The following is an 18,708-nucleotide window of genomic DNA, read 5'->3' as shown; positions in this document are numbered from 1 at the left end:
CACTGTGTGCGTATCAATATGCTGGCATGTTTATCAATAATGCATACGTATTTATGGACATATTTACATGTGAACAGTAAACTTGCAATAAATGAAAATAGGAGCCCCCCTCACTGTTCAGTAATGATTAGCTTTCTAACTGAAGTCTATATTTAGTACTCAAAGGTTATACCATAATCCTTCCTGCATTAAAAGGTTGAACTAAAACCATGGAGCAAATCTTGATGCTGATCATCACCTTTTCACCCTTTGCAATTAAATACCTCCAGACCTGTTGGGTCAGTCACACCACCTATGAAACTAGCAAAGCCAGGATTAGAAGCCAGTGCTAATTTGACAGATGGCAGCACTAAATAAGCAACCAAGATGCAATTAGCATTAGTTTTTCTCTATAGAGAGATTTTCTGCATAACATTATTTTCAGTGTTACAAATAGTTTGACTTGCCAAATGGGCTTGTAAACATTATGCCTGGAAGATATAAAATATATATCTATATCTTTAACTCTACCAATTTAAGACTACATTTGCCATTAGAATTGGCCAAAAAATTCATTATGAAATAAAAGTCACCACAATATGCATCTTTATTTAGGTTATGTTTACATGTAAACACTCACTTTATCATAACAGAACAAGAAAGAGACACATTTTTTGGATACGAAGTATTTAGTGCTATTTTATTACTTTTATCAAGCCTAAAGCATCTTTGAGGTCTGGCTTGCCTGAAAGCAAGAGAAAGAAATCTAAAAACAATGTTTGGAAACAAAATAGTTTTGAAAGTATCCATAAGCTGTTTCAGTTATTTCCTTTGCCTTCTATTTTCTCAAGTGCCTGAAAGTACATGATTTACTACTGAATGAAGTATTTCATATAAGGAACTAACTGTATTTTTTCCCTTCACCACTGGTGAAATCATGGCTGTTAACTTTAAATTCTTCTGTTATATATAGTTTTCTAGAACTGATATTTTGTTTATAGTCACTCTCATGTACCTGAACAGGACTTGTTCATTTATATGTGTTCTCTAATTATCTCAGCAATTATATTTGTAAACACCTAAAAACAAAAGCCTTTTACAAAGACTAGACTACAGAAAAGTAAATAAAATTATCCAACCAACTCCAACCACCATTATTAAGGACAGACAGAGGACAAAGGAGAATTATATCATTTAAGGACACAGTGTATAAGGTACAATACATTATGTTTAGAAGGAGAATTTCTAGTTATAAAATAAACCTTACTATAACACATGATTTTATAAGGAACAAACTCACTAGTTATTAAGAGCATCTTCAACTCAAAAAGATACCTGAATTCCTACATACACTATAATGAGGTGGTAAAGATGATTTCTAAGCATTATCTAACGGACATACCGATGCAAAACCCTATCTGAATGAATTTAAAAAAACTATTTCATGTTTTTGCAGTAGAGATCACTGTAGTACTTTAATATAAATCTGATTCCCGCCTTATTCTCAGGCTCCACTCACATCAGCTGTTATTATATTGGGACATTATTGGACATACTGTTATAAAAGTTTTGAGACAGGGAAGAAAAAGATGAAAATTGTAAGATAATAGCAGTTTAACAGAATGACAGTATTTCAACTTTTTTTGCAGCACTGAAGGAGGTAAAGTTTGACAGAAACTAGTATGCACTGACTCCTATGCCAGGTGTATATGTGTATTTATATAAACAATTTCTGCATGCTTAAGTTCAATATATACTTTCTTTCTTTGTATGGCTCATCTAGTTTTGCTACTGCCCCTATACACAACAAGCAACTGTGTGATGTAATAACCACTGAAAGGCTTAATGCAATGGTGCCTGAAACAAAGAACATTATTGTCTTTCTTTGAAGCACTATGTAAGCTCATACATTTTCTACCAGTTACATTAGACCTTGTATTGACAGCTGCAAGCTGAAAGTTATTTCTGTCCTCACTTCTCCAGCTATGGGTGTGCACCAGTTCCTTGGTAATAAGAACTCAGTCTTGATGTTCTGAATTTTCAGCTTCTGAATCAGCTTTTCATCAGAAGAAAAGTGGAGATAATAAATTAAAGATAAGAGTACTGCAAACAGTTGTAAATAAGGATTAAAGTTGCTTCTTTGCTTCTGAAGTAAAAAGAGCTACTGCTATCTTCAGTCTAATTTTTCTAAAACTATCAACTCCCCTAGGCAATAAAATCTCATGTTTCAACTGCAATCTACTCATTGTAGAAACTAGTTTGGCCCACCGACTAGTTTTTTAATATGTAGCTAGCTTTTTTTTTTTTTTTTTTTTTTTTTAAATACTTCCTTTGCAATTTCTTCTCCTTACTGTTGGCGCAGGTAGCAGAGGCACAGAACTGCGAAAGAAGGTGTTGTTGAGGGAATAAAAAAAAAAAAAGCAAAAAAAAAAAGCAAGTACTGGAGTGTTTCACCCCTTTAAGCAGATCTGAAATGGAAACCAGGAATTATAGTGTGGCTTAGGTTGGAAGCAAAAGTAAAGCCCACCCAGCCCCAATCCCTGCCATGGGCAGGTCTGCCCTCACCAGCTCAGGCTGCCCAGGCCCCCATCCAACCTGGTCTCGAGTGCCTCCGAGGATGGGGCACCACAGCTTCTTTGGGCAGCTGTGCCAGGGCCTTGTGGCCCTTTGAGTAAGAATCTCTGCCTATAATCTAACCTAAATCTCCCCTCTTTTAGTTTTAAACCATTCCTCCTTGTCTCACCATTATTTTAACCCACACGCTCTCCAACCGTGGGTTTCTCAGGTTCATGACTGCTTCTCAGAGGCAGCAATTTGCACTCTATTCACCTCTTAAGATAGAAGGCAGCTCCTCAGCCCCTCCTGTCCTGGCTATCCCTTAAAAAGAGCTTGCAACTTGTACTATTGTTTCTGTGATAACAATTAGGTCATAGTTTTCTAATTCCACCACAGTTTCTATCTCCTCCTATTTATTTCCTATTATGTGTGGATTGGTGTAGAGGCAATTTAGCTGGACTATTGACCCTGTTACCTTGGAGGAAGAACCATTTATTCAAAGCTCAGTTCTCCTTTTCCCTGTTTGCTTTTTACTGTCTGTTACTACAGACAGTCTCTTGTTCCTGATCTATTCAAATTGTTGCAAGAATCACACTGAAGATTGTTTTTTTACTTGGACTTTTAATTGAGCTTCTCAACTAAGTCTTCAAAACTAAATAGTTCATAATATCGTTTTGAAGGTATATAAAGCTCTCTTCATTAAAATAAGAAAAAAAAAACTTCTAATGTGCAAAAAACAAACAAACAAAAAACAACTAAATCTCATCTCTGCCATCTTCATCACAATCCCTGACAGCAATTACAGTTCTTGTTCTCTAATCCTTCCTTTTTTTTTTTTTTTTTTTTTTTTTTTTTTTTCCAGATAGTATACAGTGTAAGAATCTGAAGAAACAAATGAAGAAAAAGAAACTACTACATTGCTGAGGAATTTATTTTACTTATTTTTGATAAAAATACTGAATATATGTTTATCTCAGGAAGATAAATTATTCTGTTTTAAATTTGATTGTAAGTGGGCATCCAAAACTATTTCAAAGTAATCTTTCACAGTAAGCATAAAACAATCTGAGATGAAGATTCTGTTTTCTACCAGTAACCACACTGATCATACAACTGAAAGGTTCCATGAAACAAATTTATATCTGAAACATTAATATAAAATAATGGGCAGAGACTTCTGTGTACTCTCCAACTGATACCTGCTTATTCCAGTGGATCTCCTCAAGCTGATAAGACTTTTTATCTTATCATAAAAGTATTCAGGATCACAAACTAATCATTATTATTTTTATAATCTCTCCTCTCTCAACACATAAGAGCACTGACAGTTGGAAATTAAGCACACACTACAAAAGCAGGATGCAGCTTAAAGTAGATTAGAAAAAGTTCTTATTAGTTTTAAAAAATATGCTTAGATAAAGCATTAACACAGGTTGAAATGATGAACAAATTTTAAAGAATGACTGATTATCAAAATGAAGCATTTATCTAATACTTTTACAAAGTTCAATATCAGATGTTTGAAGTTTTCTTTGTCCAAAGAGTGAGAGCTATGGAATAACTGACAAAAGTGTTGCTATCTTCATGGCTACTGTTATGCACTTCAAAACATTAATCTAAGCATAAATATTCCCCCTAAGTAGCGTAATGTGTAATATTTTCTTAAAGAGAAAGCCATCCTGATCAGAAGAAGAAACATACTGAAAACATTATTGAAAAAATGATGCAATACCAAGCCTCTAAAAAATTATGCAAAGAGCTCAGAAACAAATGTTAAAAACCACATCCAGTGAAAAAATCTTTCACCACGCACAATTCAGACAGCGTTGCCTTCCTGAACCCCCACAAAAGGAAGAGTAGTAGACAGAAAAATAAAATAAAAAATAAATATCACGGGACTTTTCCGGTGCTTTCTCATTTTCCTTGTAACATAGAATAGCTTCATTATGCATTTCTTGTCTAGTCCTTCAGCTGCCTTATTCTTTCTTTTTTCTATGGCGTGTGAGTAGCAACACTGCCTTATAGATAGGCTGAAAGAGTGGAACGCTGCTTCATCTGTTCACCTAAGTACAACCAAACATTTCAAACCCTCAAACAACAATTAGTAGCAACTCTTCTCTGTACCTGTGATTCTAATTTGTGTAATTTCAAATCAAGTTAAAACTTGTATAGATCTGCTAGAAAATAACAAATTGCCTAGATAATCTTTTTGAATTGAAGGGCTGGAAAAAATACCTCAGTGCAAAGCATTATAAAGGTAGAGAAAGAAGCTCTACATCTGATTTAGAAAGCAGGAATTAGAATCTAGACTAAGGTACGGTGATAAGGCTTGATGCCTTGAACCTTAAATACCTTTGGAAGACATCTGGTATCAAGCCTCCATTATTAAGTTAAATCAGCTGTGATTAGGATATGTACATCCATAAAAATTTTTGAAACTTCTCCATAATTATACTCTATTTGAATTCATGCAAAGTCAAACTTTACATCAAATAGCATTTTTTTACAGGAAAAAAAAAAAAAAAAAAGAATTAAAAGAAACCAAAGAACAAAACTCATATAAAAAGAAATCCAAATATGAAAAAGGAACTTTTAACTCCAGAAAAAACATTTTAGGAATTAAATTAGAATCAGAAGCAGCAACACAAGACTTACATATCCAGTTTTACCCACCTTATGAATGTTGGATATTGCAATAAATAAATTCATACAACTCCCTCCCCCCCTCCAAATATCCCAAACATTCAACCATAATTTCTAATTAACATAAAAAACTTCAGGGAAGGAACAACAAGAGAAGAAGAAAAAGGAAAAAAATCAAAAAACATTTTTCTTTGCATAAAAGTCTTACTATTAAGAGCCATGACTGATATACATATGTATTATTTAAATGTAATATATTAAAATATAATACCTTATAACACATGCATAGAGTCCGCTGTCTTGTACCACTGTTGGTCGGAACCAAATAGAATCTTCTTCTTTGCTCATTCTAGTTCCATCAAAAGCTATAGGTTCCTCAAAATCTCCTGGCCCAGAGCTTTTGTACCACATCAAGCTGAGTCCAGCACTTTGGGCTAGGGAGTAATTAGCTCTAATGTATCCATAAAAGAGCGCACATTTTATACGAACAGGTTCTCCCACTAGAACTTGATATTTCTTGTAATCCACAGACCAGTCAGTGCATCCATCAGCTGAAAGAGAAGAGAAAATGAAAAGAGATTACCAAAGGCTTCAGAGACTTCTCCTTATATATTGTTTCATTGTGGGAGAGAACCGCCTTTAAAAAGGTCCATTGAGTAAATAGTTGTAGCCTTTTGATCGCTGAAAAATTAACCTCATTTTCACACCATTAATTTAATGTACTTTTCTAGGAAGAACAAAGAAATGCACTTGTGTTAAGTGCTGGTAATTTCTGAGATAACTGAGCATTTATTTATTTATGTATTTATTTACTTTAAATTTTGTGCAACACAAGCATGAAGAGTTGAGAAAAATAAGTAGAGAGGACAAACTATGGTGATCAGATGCAGTGTTTGGGCAGACAAACACAGTGATTGACATCAATTTACACAGAAAACAAACTTTTTACACCTTTTCTTCTTCTCTTGTCCTTCCTTTCCCCTGCAAAACCTCCATGGGTCTGCAGAACTCTACACTTTCTACACCCTCATAATCTGGTGCCCTTGGCTCACAATCCTATTGACTACAAGGAAAGAATGGAAAGAAAATTAGAGTGGCATGTTCTTAGGAAAGAGATTACTGTGAAGGCTCAAATAGATGACAGCATGCATGTGCTGTAATGGGCACTTCCTACATATAATCTACATGGGATGCATAAAGCATTTTCTTCAGTCTAGAAAAGCTTGGATGTATGGTAAAACAAATTAAAATCTTGACTCTCAACTCATTTAAGAATGTAATTTTCAAAGACCCAAAGACAACTACATTCAAAATACAGTTTACTTTCAGAGAAATCTTTGGAATATTCTGTTGACATTGGTACCTTAAAAATATTATATATTTGCAGTTGGATATTAAACACTTGTGCTATTAGTCTCACAAGTAGGAAAAGACAAGACCAAAGGCTTAATATTTATCCAGATATGTTAATATTAAGTAAATTGAGGGATTTCTGTTAGGCTTTCTGTTCCAACAGTGGTCCATTTCAGTTTTGACTGGATTATCTTTCTTTTGGAGTATTTTCCAAAGAAAGTACTTAGGGTTTCCTTTTCAAATTGTGGCTGCTACAAGTACATAACTAACCAAAAGGTGGCAAAAGAAGAACTGTGGCAAAAATTAACTCCAAGACATATCAGATGTTTATATTTCAATTGTCACATCAAACAATCAAACATCCTTTTTTTTTTTTTTTTTTTTTTTTTTTTTTAGTAATTATTACTTTATCTTATAAATTGGAAAATACTTGAATAATTCAACAGCTTTGAAATTTCAGAACAGCATTCAAATGAATATTTTTAGTCCCTGATCTCTATTTTAATACGCTGCCATTTAATGCTATACATAATTGTGCAACACAGGGACCAGGCTGAATATAATTCACTCAGTTATTTCCTTGAGTGATTTCAAGGTATGAAGTAAACCACACTACATCACTGTCCTAAAAATGAGTTTGTTCTGCTAGATAGACAAGCTCATTGCAGGCTGTAAAAAACAGGACCTACCTCACAAAATAATTTAACATTACAGAAAGGGATTTCCCTTTCATTTTTTTTCAGGATCACATGCAAAATTTTCAAAAGGAAATTCTTCAAAAGGAAGAAATAGAACTATACTGGCTTCTGTGTCCAATGCCAAAACTTGGCTTCATTCAAAAGTTTTGATTCAATTTATAGGTTTCAGAGCCCACGTAGATCCTTAGGTTACCAGTACATTGATGGAAATCTGAATTCCCGAAATATAAACAGTTTAGGTCTGATATTAGTTGAAAACAGTTACCCTAAAGCATCTATAATATCAATACAGTAACAGTAAATTCTTCAAAATCTCTTGCATTTAATACAAAATAAAAATTATCATATTTATTTCTTTTTCCCCTCTTTATCTTTTTCTTCTATTCCTAACCTACACAGAGACTTGTGCAATGTCAAAGGTTACTATTTATCAGTTGCCAGCCACTACAGGATTCCTGAACACATCAACTATTTGTAAAAAAAAAAAAAAAAAAAAAAAAAAAAAAAAAAAGTGACAGGAAATAATAGATCTCATGAATTGTGAAAGATGAGTATGTAAGACAGAAGGCATCAGGTCTTATTCTTAGAACTGGGAATTTATTGAGGAAGTCTATAGTGAAAGGATAAATAAGTTGGTAATAGCTAAGGATATAAAATATGATAGAGAAAGTGAACAAAGGATAATGCAGCAATGTAGCTAAGACTGTTGGGTAGGGAGGGGATTTCGGGGTCATAATCTCCTAGGAAAATAAACTTCCATTAATTGGCTGTTCATAGACAATCTTTATGGAAGATTATCACGAGACACACAAGACTTTCTTTTCAAAATTATTCTATCATGACAGTTTTCACAATGATGTTTTACCATCAAAAATTACAAAATCTAAACTTGTACTCTGCTCTGAATTATCTCATTTCAACCTGGTTGTTTCTTTTTGCTTATATGAGCCAGCATTAAAAAGAAAAAAAAAAAAAAAAAAAAACCACAAAAAACATTCCAGATGGGCACTGATAATTATCCTTAATACTACGCTGTCTATACTTACTAAAATACTTGAGCCTATTTGCTACATGCAACATAACACATTTTATTCCGCTGTATGTTCTTTTCATGAAAAAAGCAAAGATTTACTATTTTTGGCTTATGTATCCTTTCATTTGCTATAAAAATAAATCCCAACATAAATGAAGTAACAGAGTTAAAAATGCAGTGTGCATGGGGAGATGAGAAAGAAAAGTGTGGTCACTTCTATTCTTAGACCACTTAAATTTTGTACTTTCAAGAAAGTACCAGTGTAAAATTGGAAGCATGAAAAAAATATGTTTTTATCATTAGTAGTAAAGTTTTCAAATGACCACATAAAATATATTTTATACATGATTTCCTTTTTTCACTAAGACTGCTATTACAGATTTGCACATTACTATCTGGCACTTATGTCTGAGACAGCACTTTCCATTTGAAATCCCATTTTACATTCCATATAAAACTCTCAGAAATTACTTTGTAAGCTAAAAACTTAAATATTTTGATCTCTGTCTAGAACTATGTGAGGGCTGGTATGAAGTGACGTCAACAAGGGAAAAGGGGGTTGCTGAAGGACATTTGAAGTCAATGTAAAAATTATTTTAAACCATATTGTCCATTAAATAAGTGAGGTCCTATAAGTTACAGTCTTCTCAGTCTCAGCTGAGAGAAGCACTAAACGTGGAAGACTTGTTATCTCACAAACCACAGCAAACTCATAAGTCCACAGAAAGAAAAATAATGGAGAAATAAACTCAAGGTTTGCCTTAAGTTAATTCATAATTCTCTAGGTTTTGGCTTCAGAATGCTACGTTAAGATTAAACGAAGTACATATACCCAGATACTGGATTACACAGACTCAGGATATCCTGTTGGAAGTTTTTATGTCATCCTTTTTTTATTATTATTATTTTCAACCTACAATAGGCCAAATTAAATGATAACTTTTGTCTGAATTAATATAAATCCTCTATCACCATTAAATTGAAAATAAAAACAAAACAAAAAGTATACAAAAGCTGTATTATGCAAGTCAGAGCAACCAAAAAAGAATGACTGTATGTTGAACTAGTTCTTAAGAGCACTCTTCCCTGATGTCCATTCAGTCTCCCTCACTTCTTTCAAGCGTTTTTGTAGTTCACCATGATATGTAAAATAGGAGACTTTGTAAATATACATTTAAGGGTAGCCTCACTTTTACTGACATGTCAGGTTGTGCTGGGTTGCCCCCTGTCAGCAGCCAACCACCCAAGCACCAAGTCACTCACTAAGCCCCATCTACAATGGCATAGAAGAATAGGAAGAGAAAGTACAAAAAAATCTTGAAACAAGGTAAAGATGGTTTAACCAAAAAAAAAAAAAAAAAAAAAAAAAGAAGTAAAATAAAACCCAATACTACTAATGCAAAAGCATTCACTTGCAACTGCTACAAGGAAGCTAATACTCAGCCAGTCTCCAAGCAACAGCTACCACACAAGCCAAACTGTTGCTTTTTATTGCTTAGCATGACGGATTTGTTGTAGAATATTTCTTCAGCCAGTTTGGTTTGACTGAGCAGGCTGTGTCTGCACACAATTTCTTATCCATCCCTTCCCACCAATCTTCTTTCCTGGGAGAGCGGAGTAGGAGAAAGCCTTCATGCTGTGCAAGCACTGTTCAGCAAAAACCAAAACACTGATAGTGTTAGCAACACTGTTCTAGTCACAAATCCAAAACCTTACAATCTGTTAAGAACAAAATTAACTCCTAGTCAGATCCAGCAATCAGGTACCTATTTTTTTCTGTGTTTCTTTGTGCTCCCTTCTTCCAATAATTCATTTTTAATACAGAGACCTTCTGTACATTTGCAGTACAAAGTTGGCAGCATATTACAATCAATAAACACAAAACACAATGATTAGTTTATTAGTACAATTTCTATTGATCTGATCATTAGCGCATTAATGATCAGTGTACATCTAAAATGAATTTGCTTGTTCATTTTATTTACCATACACCTTTACTTGAGGTGTATTCTGCAGCCTTTGTTTCTTCTGTGACAGCACTAGAGTACCTGTGGTACTTTTTTAGACTTTAAGAATGCAAGCCTCTTCCCTGCCTGGTCCCCAAAAACACGTTATGATTTACTTTGATAGAACTTCTCCCTAGTTCCACTGGCCTACAATTTCTACTGTTAACTACATAATTTAGAAATCTGAATCCCGATACTTATCGATCGTAGACATCCTGCTGGAATTGCAAATAAATGTAATTCTAACTCAAACTGAAGAAAAATTACCACAGCAAGTGCCTATGTTAATTTCTCAAAATTTAACAAATCAAGCTAGGATGGCTTTTGGAAAGATTTCCAAGAAAAGAGATTCCCTGAACTGTACTGGTGTATTGTTGTATAGCAGATGGCAAATTATTTAATTTTTCCCAGAAGCACTTCTTACTCTTGAAACTGCTTCTGAAAAATTCATTCTGTACTCCAGTAGCTTCACTTCAGAGATTATGAAGGAGATATCAAGTTTTTCTCCACATTGAAATTTCAGTAGCACTTGGGTAGCAGCTGCATATTTAAACTTTTTCTCCTACAAAAGAATTTAACTGCATAATCACGTTTTGGAATATCAGCTATATTGAAATAATTAAACATGTAAAGACTCCATGTCTTTCCACAAGAGAATCCAACAGATTAGTTTGTAATACAAGAGGATTACAGTTGATCAAATTGTCATGTGTGTAGGAGAGTGCAAGCACCTTGCACTGCTGTGACATAGCTACCGGATATTTCTTAAGCTGCAGTAGCACAACTGTTTGATTGGGGCTATGCAGAAAGGAAAAGATTTCTAGTGAGTGCTTCAGAGGATCTGAGACCCAAAGAAACATAATTTATTTCAACCAGACATTGAATCAAAGGATAATTTTTGACTTTAAAAAGTTCAAGGATTGAAAGTTATAAGCATATAATTAACTATACATAGGCCATGAGTTGCCAGCAATAACACATATTAAAAACTCGTATTTCTGTTTGGTAGTCTGTTCTACATTACTTTTAATATTGAAATAAAAAGAGATAATTAATATATTAAAAACGGTGATCTTGGACTGACAATATTAGTATTACTTATCAAAATGTATATGTATATATACACTGCATGCAACTCCTATAGATTTTGATGACAGTTTAGAGCTCAGAAGTAGTACTGCTAGAATCAAAACATAGGGATGGACTTATTGAAAGATACAGATCTGTCAGATAGACATTTGTATCTGTATCTGCAATTGCATAGTATTAAAATACAGCATGACATTTAATAGCATAGAACAGTTTTTGGAAGGTTTTTCTTTTTCTTTATTCATAAAACTACTGATTTCTCCAAAAAAAAAAAAAAAAAAAAAAAAAAAGATTACTTTCAAAAAATCTTCAGTACATGTAGCATCACTGCTTCAATTTGATTAACTGTATGTATTTTTACACACAAAAGAACTGAGCAAGTAATTAGAGTATTCTACATGGTTATGGCTGTTCCAGTTCCAACATATGACGGGAGATCAGTGCCACATTGGGAGCCAGAAGATTTTTCCACTGGATAAGTCAAGCCAGCATCTGCACTATCCTATCATCAGACTGCAGTAAATGAGTAAATAATTACTAAAATAAAAACAAACAGCAAGAAACAACTCCAAAACAACATAAAGAAAGCAAACAAATAAACAGAAAAAATGTTCACTTTGGTTTAACTGTCCTTAGGGCAAAGCACACATTTACATTAAAAAATACTTGCCAGTTTAAACAGATTAATCTATTCTATGTTGTGAGATTACAGAACAGTAGCAATAAAAGAGTCACATCTGTTAATAATGCTAGATTTTGAGTGTTTCACTTTATGTAAATACAAGAAAGTGTGTTGAACTTAGAGAAGGACACAGTTTTCTTCACTTCAGCATTTGTTCTCATTCCCAAGGGCCCTTTAAATGTTTCTGTATGAATATCCCAGTGGCCAAAGGAATTTTTTAATATTGCTCTGCAACTTACTACCAGGACACTATACAATGCTCAGCTGCATAACACTTAGAAAACACACACTTGCCAAAATAATTAACTTATTCATTGCAATTTGAGAAGTTTTTTTTTAATTAAAGTGCAACCCTTTTTGTATAAAAAGAACTTTCATTTATTGAAAGCAGGATATAAAAGGCTGCAGGAAAAAAAAAAACACACAATTGTGTTTGCTCTATGAAACTGCAATGGAAATTTACATCTGTATGCAATATAGGAATCTTTTAGCATTAAATTACTTTAAAAGAAACACATTTGCTGATGAAATAGAAATAATTTTTTAATTAAATAACTTTTTATGGTATACTTTCTTTTCTTGCAGATGCTATGAAGTCCAAAACATGATAGCTTAATGGTTGTAGGAACCTCATGAACGACTTAGTAGGAAACAATAATATTAACTGAACTTTAAAGAGAAAATATTAACTACAGTAAATCTGCTCTCTGTGGATTATAAAAAGACATTATAAATCTGTCTGTACACTTTTCCTTTTGTTTTAGAGGGACCCATCTTATTACAGCATCTGGCCTTTTCCTCTTTTTTTTTTTCCTTCCCAATATTAAGTTTAGAAGCTAAAGCTTAAGAAGATATTAAATTTTGTAAATCTTTGCTCCCTAGCTTGACATTTCCTCTCTTCCCAGATGCCACATGCCTGCCACAGTTGAGCCAGCTTACCAAAGAGGCCACTGGAGTAATATAGTAGTTCAATACTTTAATCTCATTAGATAACGGAAATAAAAATCATTTGAATTTGAGGAGAAAACTTTCCTCATTTACCAAAGTTTACTTTTAAGCTTACCATGAATGCTTAGGTTGGAGTAAATCTAAAGAAACAAAATGGGTTTAATTGATTTTGGAAACCAAATCTCGTGGGATTCAGAGAAAAAGCTCTCTCAGGTAACTTTCCAGATCAGATAAGTATGCTGAAGAGCACTGAATTTTGAAGGCAAAAATCACATCCGAGCATTTCTCTTCCACTGCTTATGCTATTCCCCAGACTACATCCAAAACAAAATTAAGACTTGTTAGACAAGGTAAACAAAACACATTCTTATATTCTAATATATTTTTGCAACCTTGACTCAATAAATACAACATACTTTCTCAGAGGAATGAAAGACTTAGATCTTTTTCAAGGGAAACCACCTATTCTCTTCAACTCAAAGTGGTTTTAATTTTTATATTTGGAAATAACATAGTTTAATTAACAGACTTATTTCATGGAACTATGTCTTTGTGATCAGGTCAGATGGCTAAGATTTGCCCTAAAAGCCACAGTTCCTAGTAATAATGTAACACAAAATCCTTTCAGGTGTGAAAGGTGCAAATCAATTTATACATAGACATAGCATTCGGCATTAAAGTTTGAAGGGAGAAAGAGTCTGGACTTTGGACATTCAAATTGTAACTTCCAAAGCAGGAAAAATATGACATTTCTTGATGATTTATTTCAAGAATTGCTCAACGCACATCTACATGAAATGCCACAAATTGGGTCAAATCAAAGTCAAAAGATGTTTCTACTTCTCTTCAGTGTAAGACTAGATAAATGTAGCAGATAAAATGCAATCTCATTAAATCACACTGAACATAATACATACATTATGCATAGTCTCACACACTTTTCACAGTTACAGCATATATAAAAAAATCGGAAAAGTGCTTTTTGACATTTCCCAAGCCAGGAAGTGAAGAATTCAACTCAGACACATTCTCAAACTTCATCTTTTTTCCTGCATATCTAACCTACACAATCTATGTCTGTACTATACTTTTGTGCAATTCATTACATTGTTTACATTACATTTTAAATAAGATATTATCTTTCTGTTGTCACATTTGTTCATGCTACAGAGCCTAGTTAACTTCACCAACAGGCAGCAAAAAATAAATCTTTGTGTTTTATTTGTTTCTGTCTGTCTTGAATCTTAAATTTTCCTTAAAAATGCTTCTCAATAGAGAAGCTACAATTTCAATGTTGAAAATCCTAATGTCTTGGTTCAAAGAAATTGAACCTCATGGCTCTCTGTCTTTCACGGGCTTGACAGATTTCTTGGCTGATCTGTAACTTTTTTGTAGAAAAGCTTAGTATTCCATCCCTTAGTTGTTACGTGGATCCTTACAGAATATGTTATCCAAAGAAGCCTAATACACAAAATCAACAGGGCTAGGAATTACAGCATTGAACAACACAGTGGTGATACCCTCACTACTATCTCTTTTTCTTTCCTTTTTTTTTTTTTTTCTTTCTTTCTTTCTTAAAAGGTTTTTCTTTCCTCTGAGATGCAAAATATCCCCCAAAAACCGAAACTGCTTATAATAAACTATGCTTTCAGTCAAGCCTAGAACTCACATGTCTGCCTGAAGCCAAAGGTTTTGCTTTAACTTCAGAACAGCATTAGCCATGATAGCACTGGATAAAATGTCTTAAGAAATCTCTTACTCTCAGTGCTTTTAGTTAATTGTGTATCAGTACTTCAGTTACATGAAAAATTGAATCACTTTAAAACAAATGAATGTTCTTAACATGCTCAAAAATCAATTAGTGCAGAAAAGTAAATAGTTATGTCTGTATTTTAAACTAAAGAAAAGACCCACAAGCACACAGTACATTGCTGTGGTCACCAAAGGAATAAATGCTTTTATAAGGAAGTTCAGTGAAATTAGATATGGTTGTAAGAGCACCTTGTAACCCAAATATTTCTCTGTCAATAACTTTTAAGTGATCCTTCACTCTGCTTGATCTCTGTGCAGTCTTTTTCCTACCTCAAATGCACCGAGGTAAAGAAAACGCTAGTATATTTTTCAAGATAAGGTCACAGAGCTGAAATAGATTTTGATCTGTGGTTATTTAAATTTTCTTCAGGGATTGTTCAGTCTAGTAACCAATTCACCTTTTCTCCATACTCATTGTCCACCTGTGCACAGATACACACACTTACATGCACATTTTAATTAATAATGATGAATTTTGCTCCACAGTGTAAGGAATATTGAAGAGATGGAAATCTGAGCCCAGACTGGAGCTCTGCAACCCGAGGATCAGTGGTGTCACAGCCTGCTGCTAGTACTGAAGGCATTACGCTACACATGCAACGTGCAAACATAGGCTCCTGTCCAAAGGACAGGAGGCATGGCTGAGGTAGATCAATAGATACCGATCCCATAATTTGTGCAGACAAAACTGAATATATGTTCATGTATCCAAATGGAGAGGAAAAAAAACTAGGGGATTCTTCTGTCAGAAAAAGGAAACCTCTTTCCTCTTTCTTTTCTCCCAAACTAAGGGCAACAAAACCGAGGGGAATTAAGTGAGGGGAACAATAGGAAAAATAAAGTATATATAGGCATTAAAAGTAAATAAGAGTTTACAATCCTCAAAAGCAGAGGAAAACACAGATGAAAAGAAACATAGTTAATGAAAATTTGTGTGTTTTTATGAATGTCAGTGCACAAACATCTTGTTTTACTTTTTTTTTTTTTTTTTTTTTTTCTTTCTCCCCACTCCTCCCCCCATGAATCCAAGTCTTTATAGTAAAATTTAGTAACAACAATACCCGAGATCCTGCAAGAGTTCACAGTACCTTCCCATTTGTTTTCCTGTAGTAAATTATATACATATCAACTTACAAAACACCACAATGCTATGCGTATGCATGGATATGTTCCATTCATATATTATTGATTAGTTTAAGATCTCTGTCTTATTTGCTTTCTTAAGAGGATTTTCTGGTAGAATGATGATGGAAGCAGAAGATAAAACTGCAACATTCATTTCCAAATTTCTAGCAATTTGAATATGGAGAGGAAATTTCTTCTGAATGCAAGATCCTTCATCAAGGTATTTCTCTTGCACTGAATTCTTGCAGTATCTATACATTCAAATGAAATTCACTGGGACGTTCTAGTTGCTTCAATGGTTGTTTAGCCATCAGGTTAACTGCCTGAAGTAGGAATACAGTAGGAGAGCCATACTCCACCAGGACTCAACTTCTCAAAAGTACCAGGAAAGACAATCAAGTGTATGAAAGTATACACATATATTTTTGAATCATTGATTTTTTGTTTATTTGAGTCCTGTTGAAATATTCACATTTGTTCTGAGTGAAAAAAAGCAGCATATGTAGATTCAAAGTTGTCTCAGGTTAGCCTGGCCTGAACTGGACATAAATCGTCTCTAGTACAGAGTACACAAACTGTTTTCTTCTTCAGGTTGGGATTAACTGTGCTAACGAAACCACACTACAGCTTCTAGTTTGGAGAGCTGCAAAGTTCACAAATGTCAGTGCAGGCATCTCAAAGTGAGGTATGATTTCTATTTCCCTTTCCCCATCAGAAAAGTTATTTCAACCCCTCATTTTTTCCACACACTTCCCTCAGGGTTCTGCAACTGGTGGTATTCATTGTGCCATTTTACATTAATAAATTACTGTTATTCAGTAGCTCAAAATGGCTATTTACATCTCATTTTTAGGCACATTAGCCAAACAGTAGGAGAAGTCATATGTGCCTCCAGTTTGAAACTGGAGTCCTATTTGACACTTGGAGTTGTAAACAGAGTAAGGAATAGTATTTTTTCTCACTGTAGTCTTCCTAACATCAAGGGAAAACTGTCTTTGATAGTGAAATCATCTCCAGCTGAACAACGTCTTCTATACTGCTGGGCAGCAGTCTGTAAGTAAACTAAGCTCCTATATGGGTTATGAGAAGTTTAATTACCACCTTTCTCTAAGGTATGCTCTTTAATGGCAATAAACATACCTGAGGAAAAGGTTTTATTTTGTCTATGGCTTAACCATAGCAAATAAATTCTTCCTACAGAAAGATTATAGGTTTACTGAAAAGACCTGATTAATATGAATGACTACTGTGGAAGATATTGCTAGGAAACACTTTCATTCAGCAAACAACTGAATGCAACTCCAAGATTTTTCTAAAGGTGTACTTTCATTTAAAAACAAACAAACAAAACAACAAAACATAGTTTGTTGCCCAGAGCTAAAAAGCACAAGAAATCTAAGAAACAGAAAATACAAGCTTATATGACCCCTGAAGTGGCAACTGCAAATCAGTTATTAGATGTGTCATAAACCAAGAAGAGTAGGCAAGAAAAACAAAAACAAGACAGAAACAAATGAAAAACCAAAACACATACAGTTGCATTATGAGTGAATATTTAAAGAGATTAAGCTTAACTGATAATGATGTATTTTTTCATACCTGTAATTGAGTCAATAAACTGAATGAGGCACATAAATATGAATCCCAAGATTCTCACAGAGTTAGTCCTTGGGAGTTACATCTTCTGTTTTCTCAGACGTGATGTTATACAATCACAGAATCGTTATTTAGGAAATCTAAGATCACCTAGTCTAAACATTAACCCATCACCACCATAGCCATTAACCTTGTCCTCAGTGCCACATCTGCATGTTCCTTAAACACTTCAAGGCACTCAACAACTTCCCTGGGCAGCCCGTTCCAATAACTCACCATTCTTGCCAAGAGGAGATTAAAAATGATGATAGAAGAGAGACAGAAGGGCTATTGTTAATTGTAGGAATTTAATTATTACAATTAAAATGCAGGTCTCAATTTATTTGGAGGAAGTTACATAATTACATGTACATTTTATAGGACTTGACTTTTTATAGTTACAGAACTGTTACTATTATCTTAACGCTTAAAGCCACGTTGACATTTGGGTTGAAAGTGCAGAGGAATAAATCCTTCAATTTCAAATTTAAGTGACCGAATTTATTCTCCACACAAAAAACAAGAAATCTTCAGAAAAGATATGGTGTTTTTTGTTGTTATTGTTGGTTTTAAAATCTGGAAAATAGCATCTTTTAGAGGAAAAAAAAATAGAGTATTAAGCTGATCTCTTCTGGATATCTACTTTACCTGATTTGTGGTCAGAAAAATAGTCTTTTGTGTTAGGTAAAAATCTCTCCCCTGCTGTTTTATATTTTGCTTCTGGTGTTGCTGGCAAATGTATGAAAAGATGCATTTGCCTAAGAGAGGAACCTACTCCAACTAAGAACAGAAAAACTGGTAGAAGATATGCCCATGAGAGTTAGAGTAGGATTTTGCTTTGGTAAAAAGGTCATTACAAATATAATGTTCTCTTGTTGTCCTTTGAAATGTTTTCCAGACATACTGGAAAATTTCAGCTTGACAAGGAAATTAATTTATGTGAAAGGTTTTAACTTAATCTTTGACCTCTCCACTCTCTTTTCTAAGCCATTCTCCAACTTGTTTTCTTCACCTTCCTCAAGGTATCCCACCTAACACTGTCGAGTTACTAAACACTGTAAGCAGTTAAAAAAAAAAAAAAGGAAATCATAAGGATCTCAAAACATTCCTATTACAAGTAAATATGAAAAATAAATAATAATTTTAGAA

General features: G+C 33.8%; 1 protein-coding gene across 1 annotated transcript in view; it reads right to left on the bottom strand.

Annotated features, from left to right (window-relative positions):
- Nucleotides 1-18,708, bottom strand: part of IL1RAPL1 (interleukin 1 receptor accessory protein like 1) — a gene marked incomplete at both ends in the record, with an annotated part of 599,615 nt that overhangs the window by 324,627 nt on the left and 256,280 nt on the right. The window contains one exon of the mRNA XM_079549852.1: nt 5,450-5,729. Within this exon, the coding sequence (XP_079405978.1) occupies nt 5,450-5,729 (280 nt within the window). The remainder of the gene's footprint in view (nt 1-5,449; nt 5,730-18,708) is intronic.

The sequence above is a fragment of the Tetrao urogallus genome (assembly GCF_951394365.1).
Source record: "Tetrao urogallus genome assembly, chromosome: 1".
Classification (NCBI taxonomy): domain Eukaryota; kingdom Metazoa; phylum Chordata; class Aves; order Galliformes; family Phasianidae; genus Tetrao; species Tetrao urogallus.
Note: the sequence above shows the minus strand (reverse complement) of the source record. Positions and strands in the feature narration are given on the sequence as shown.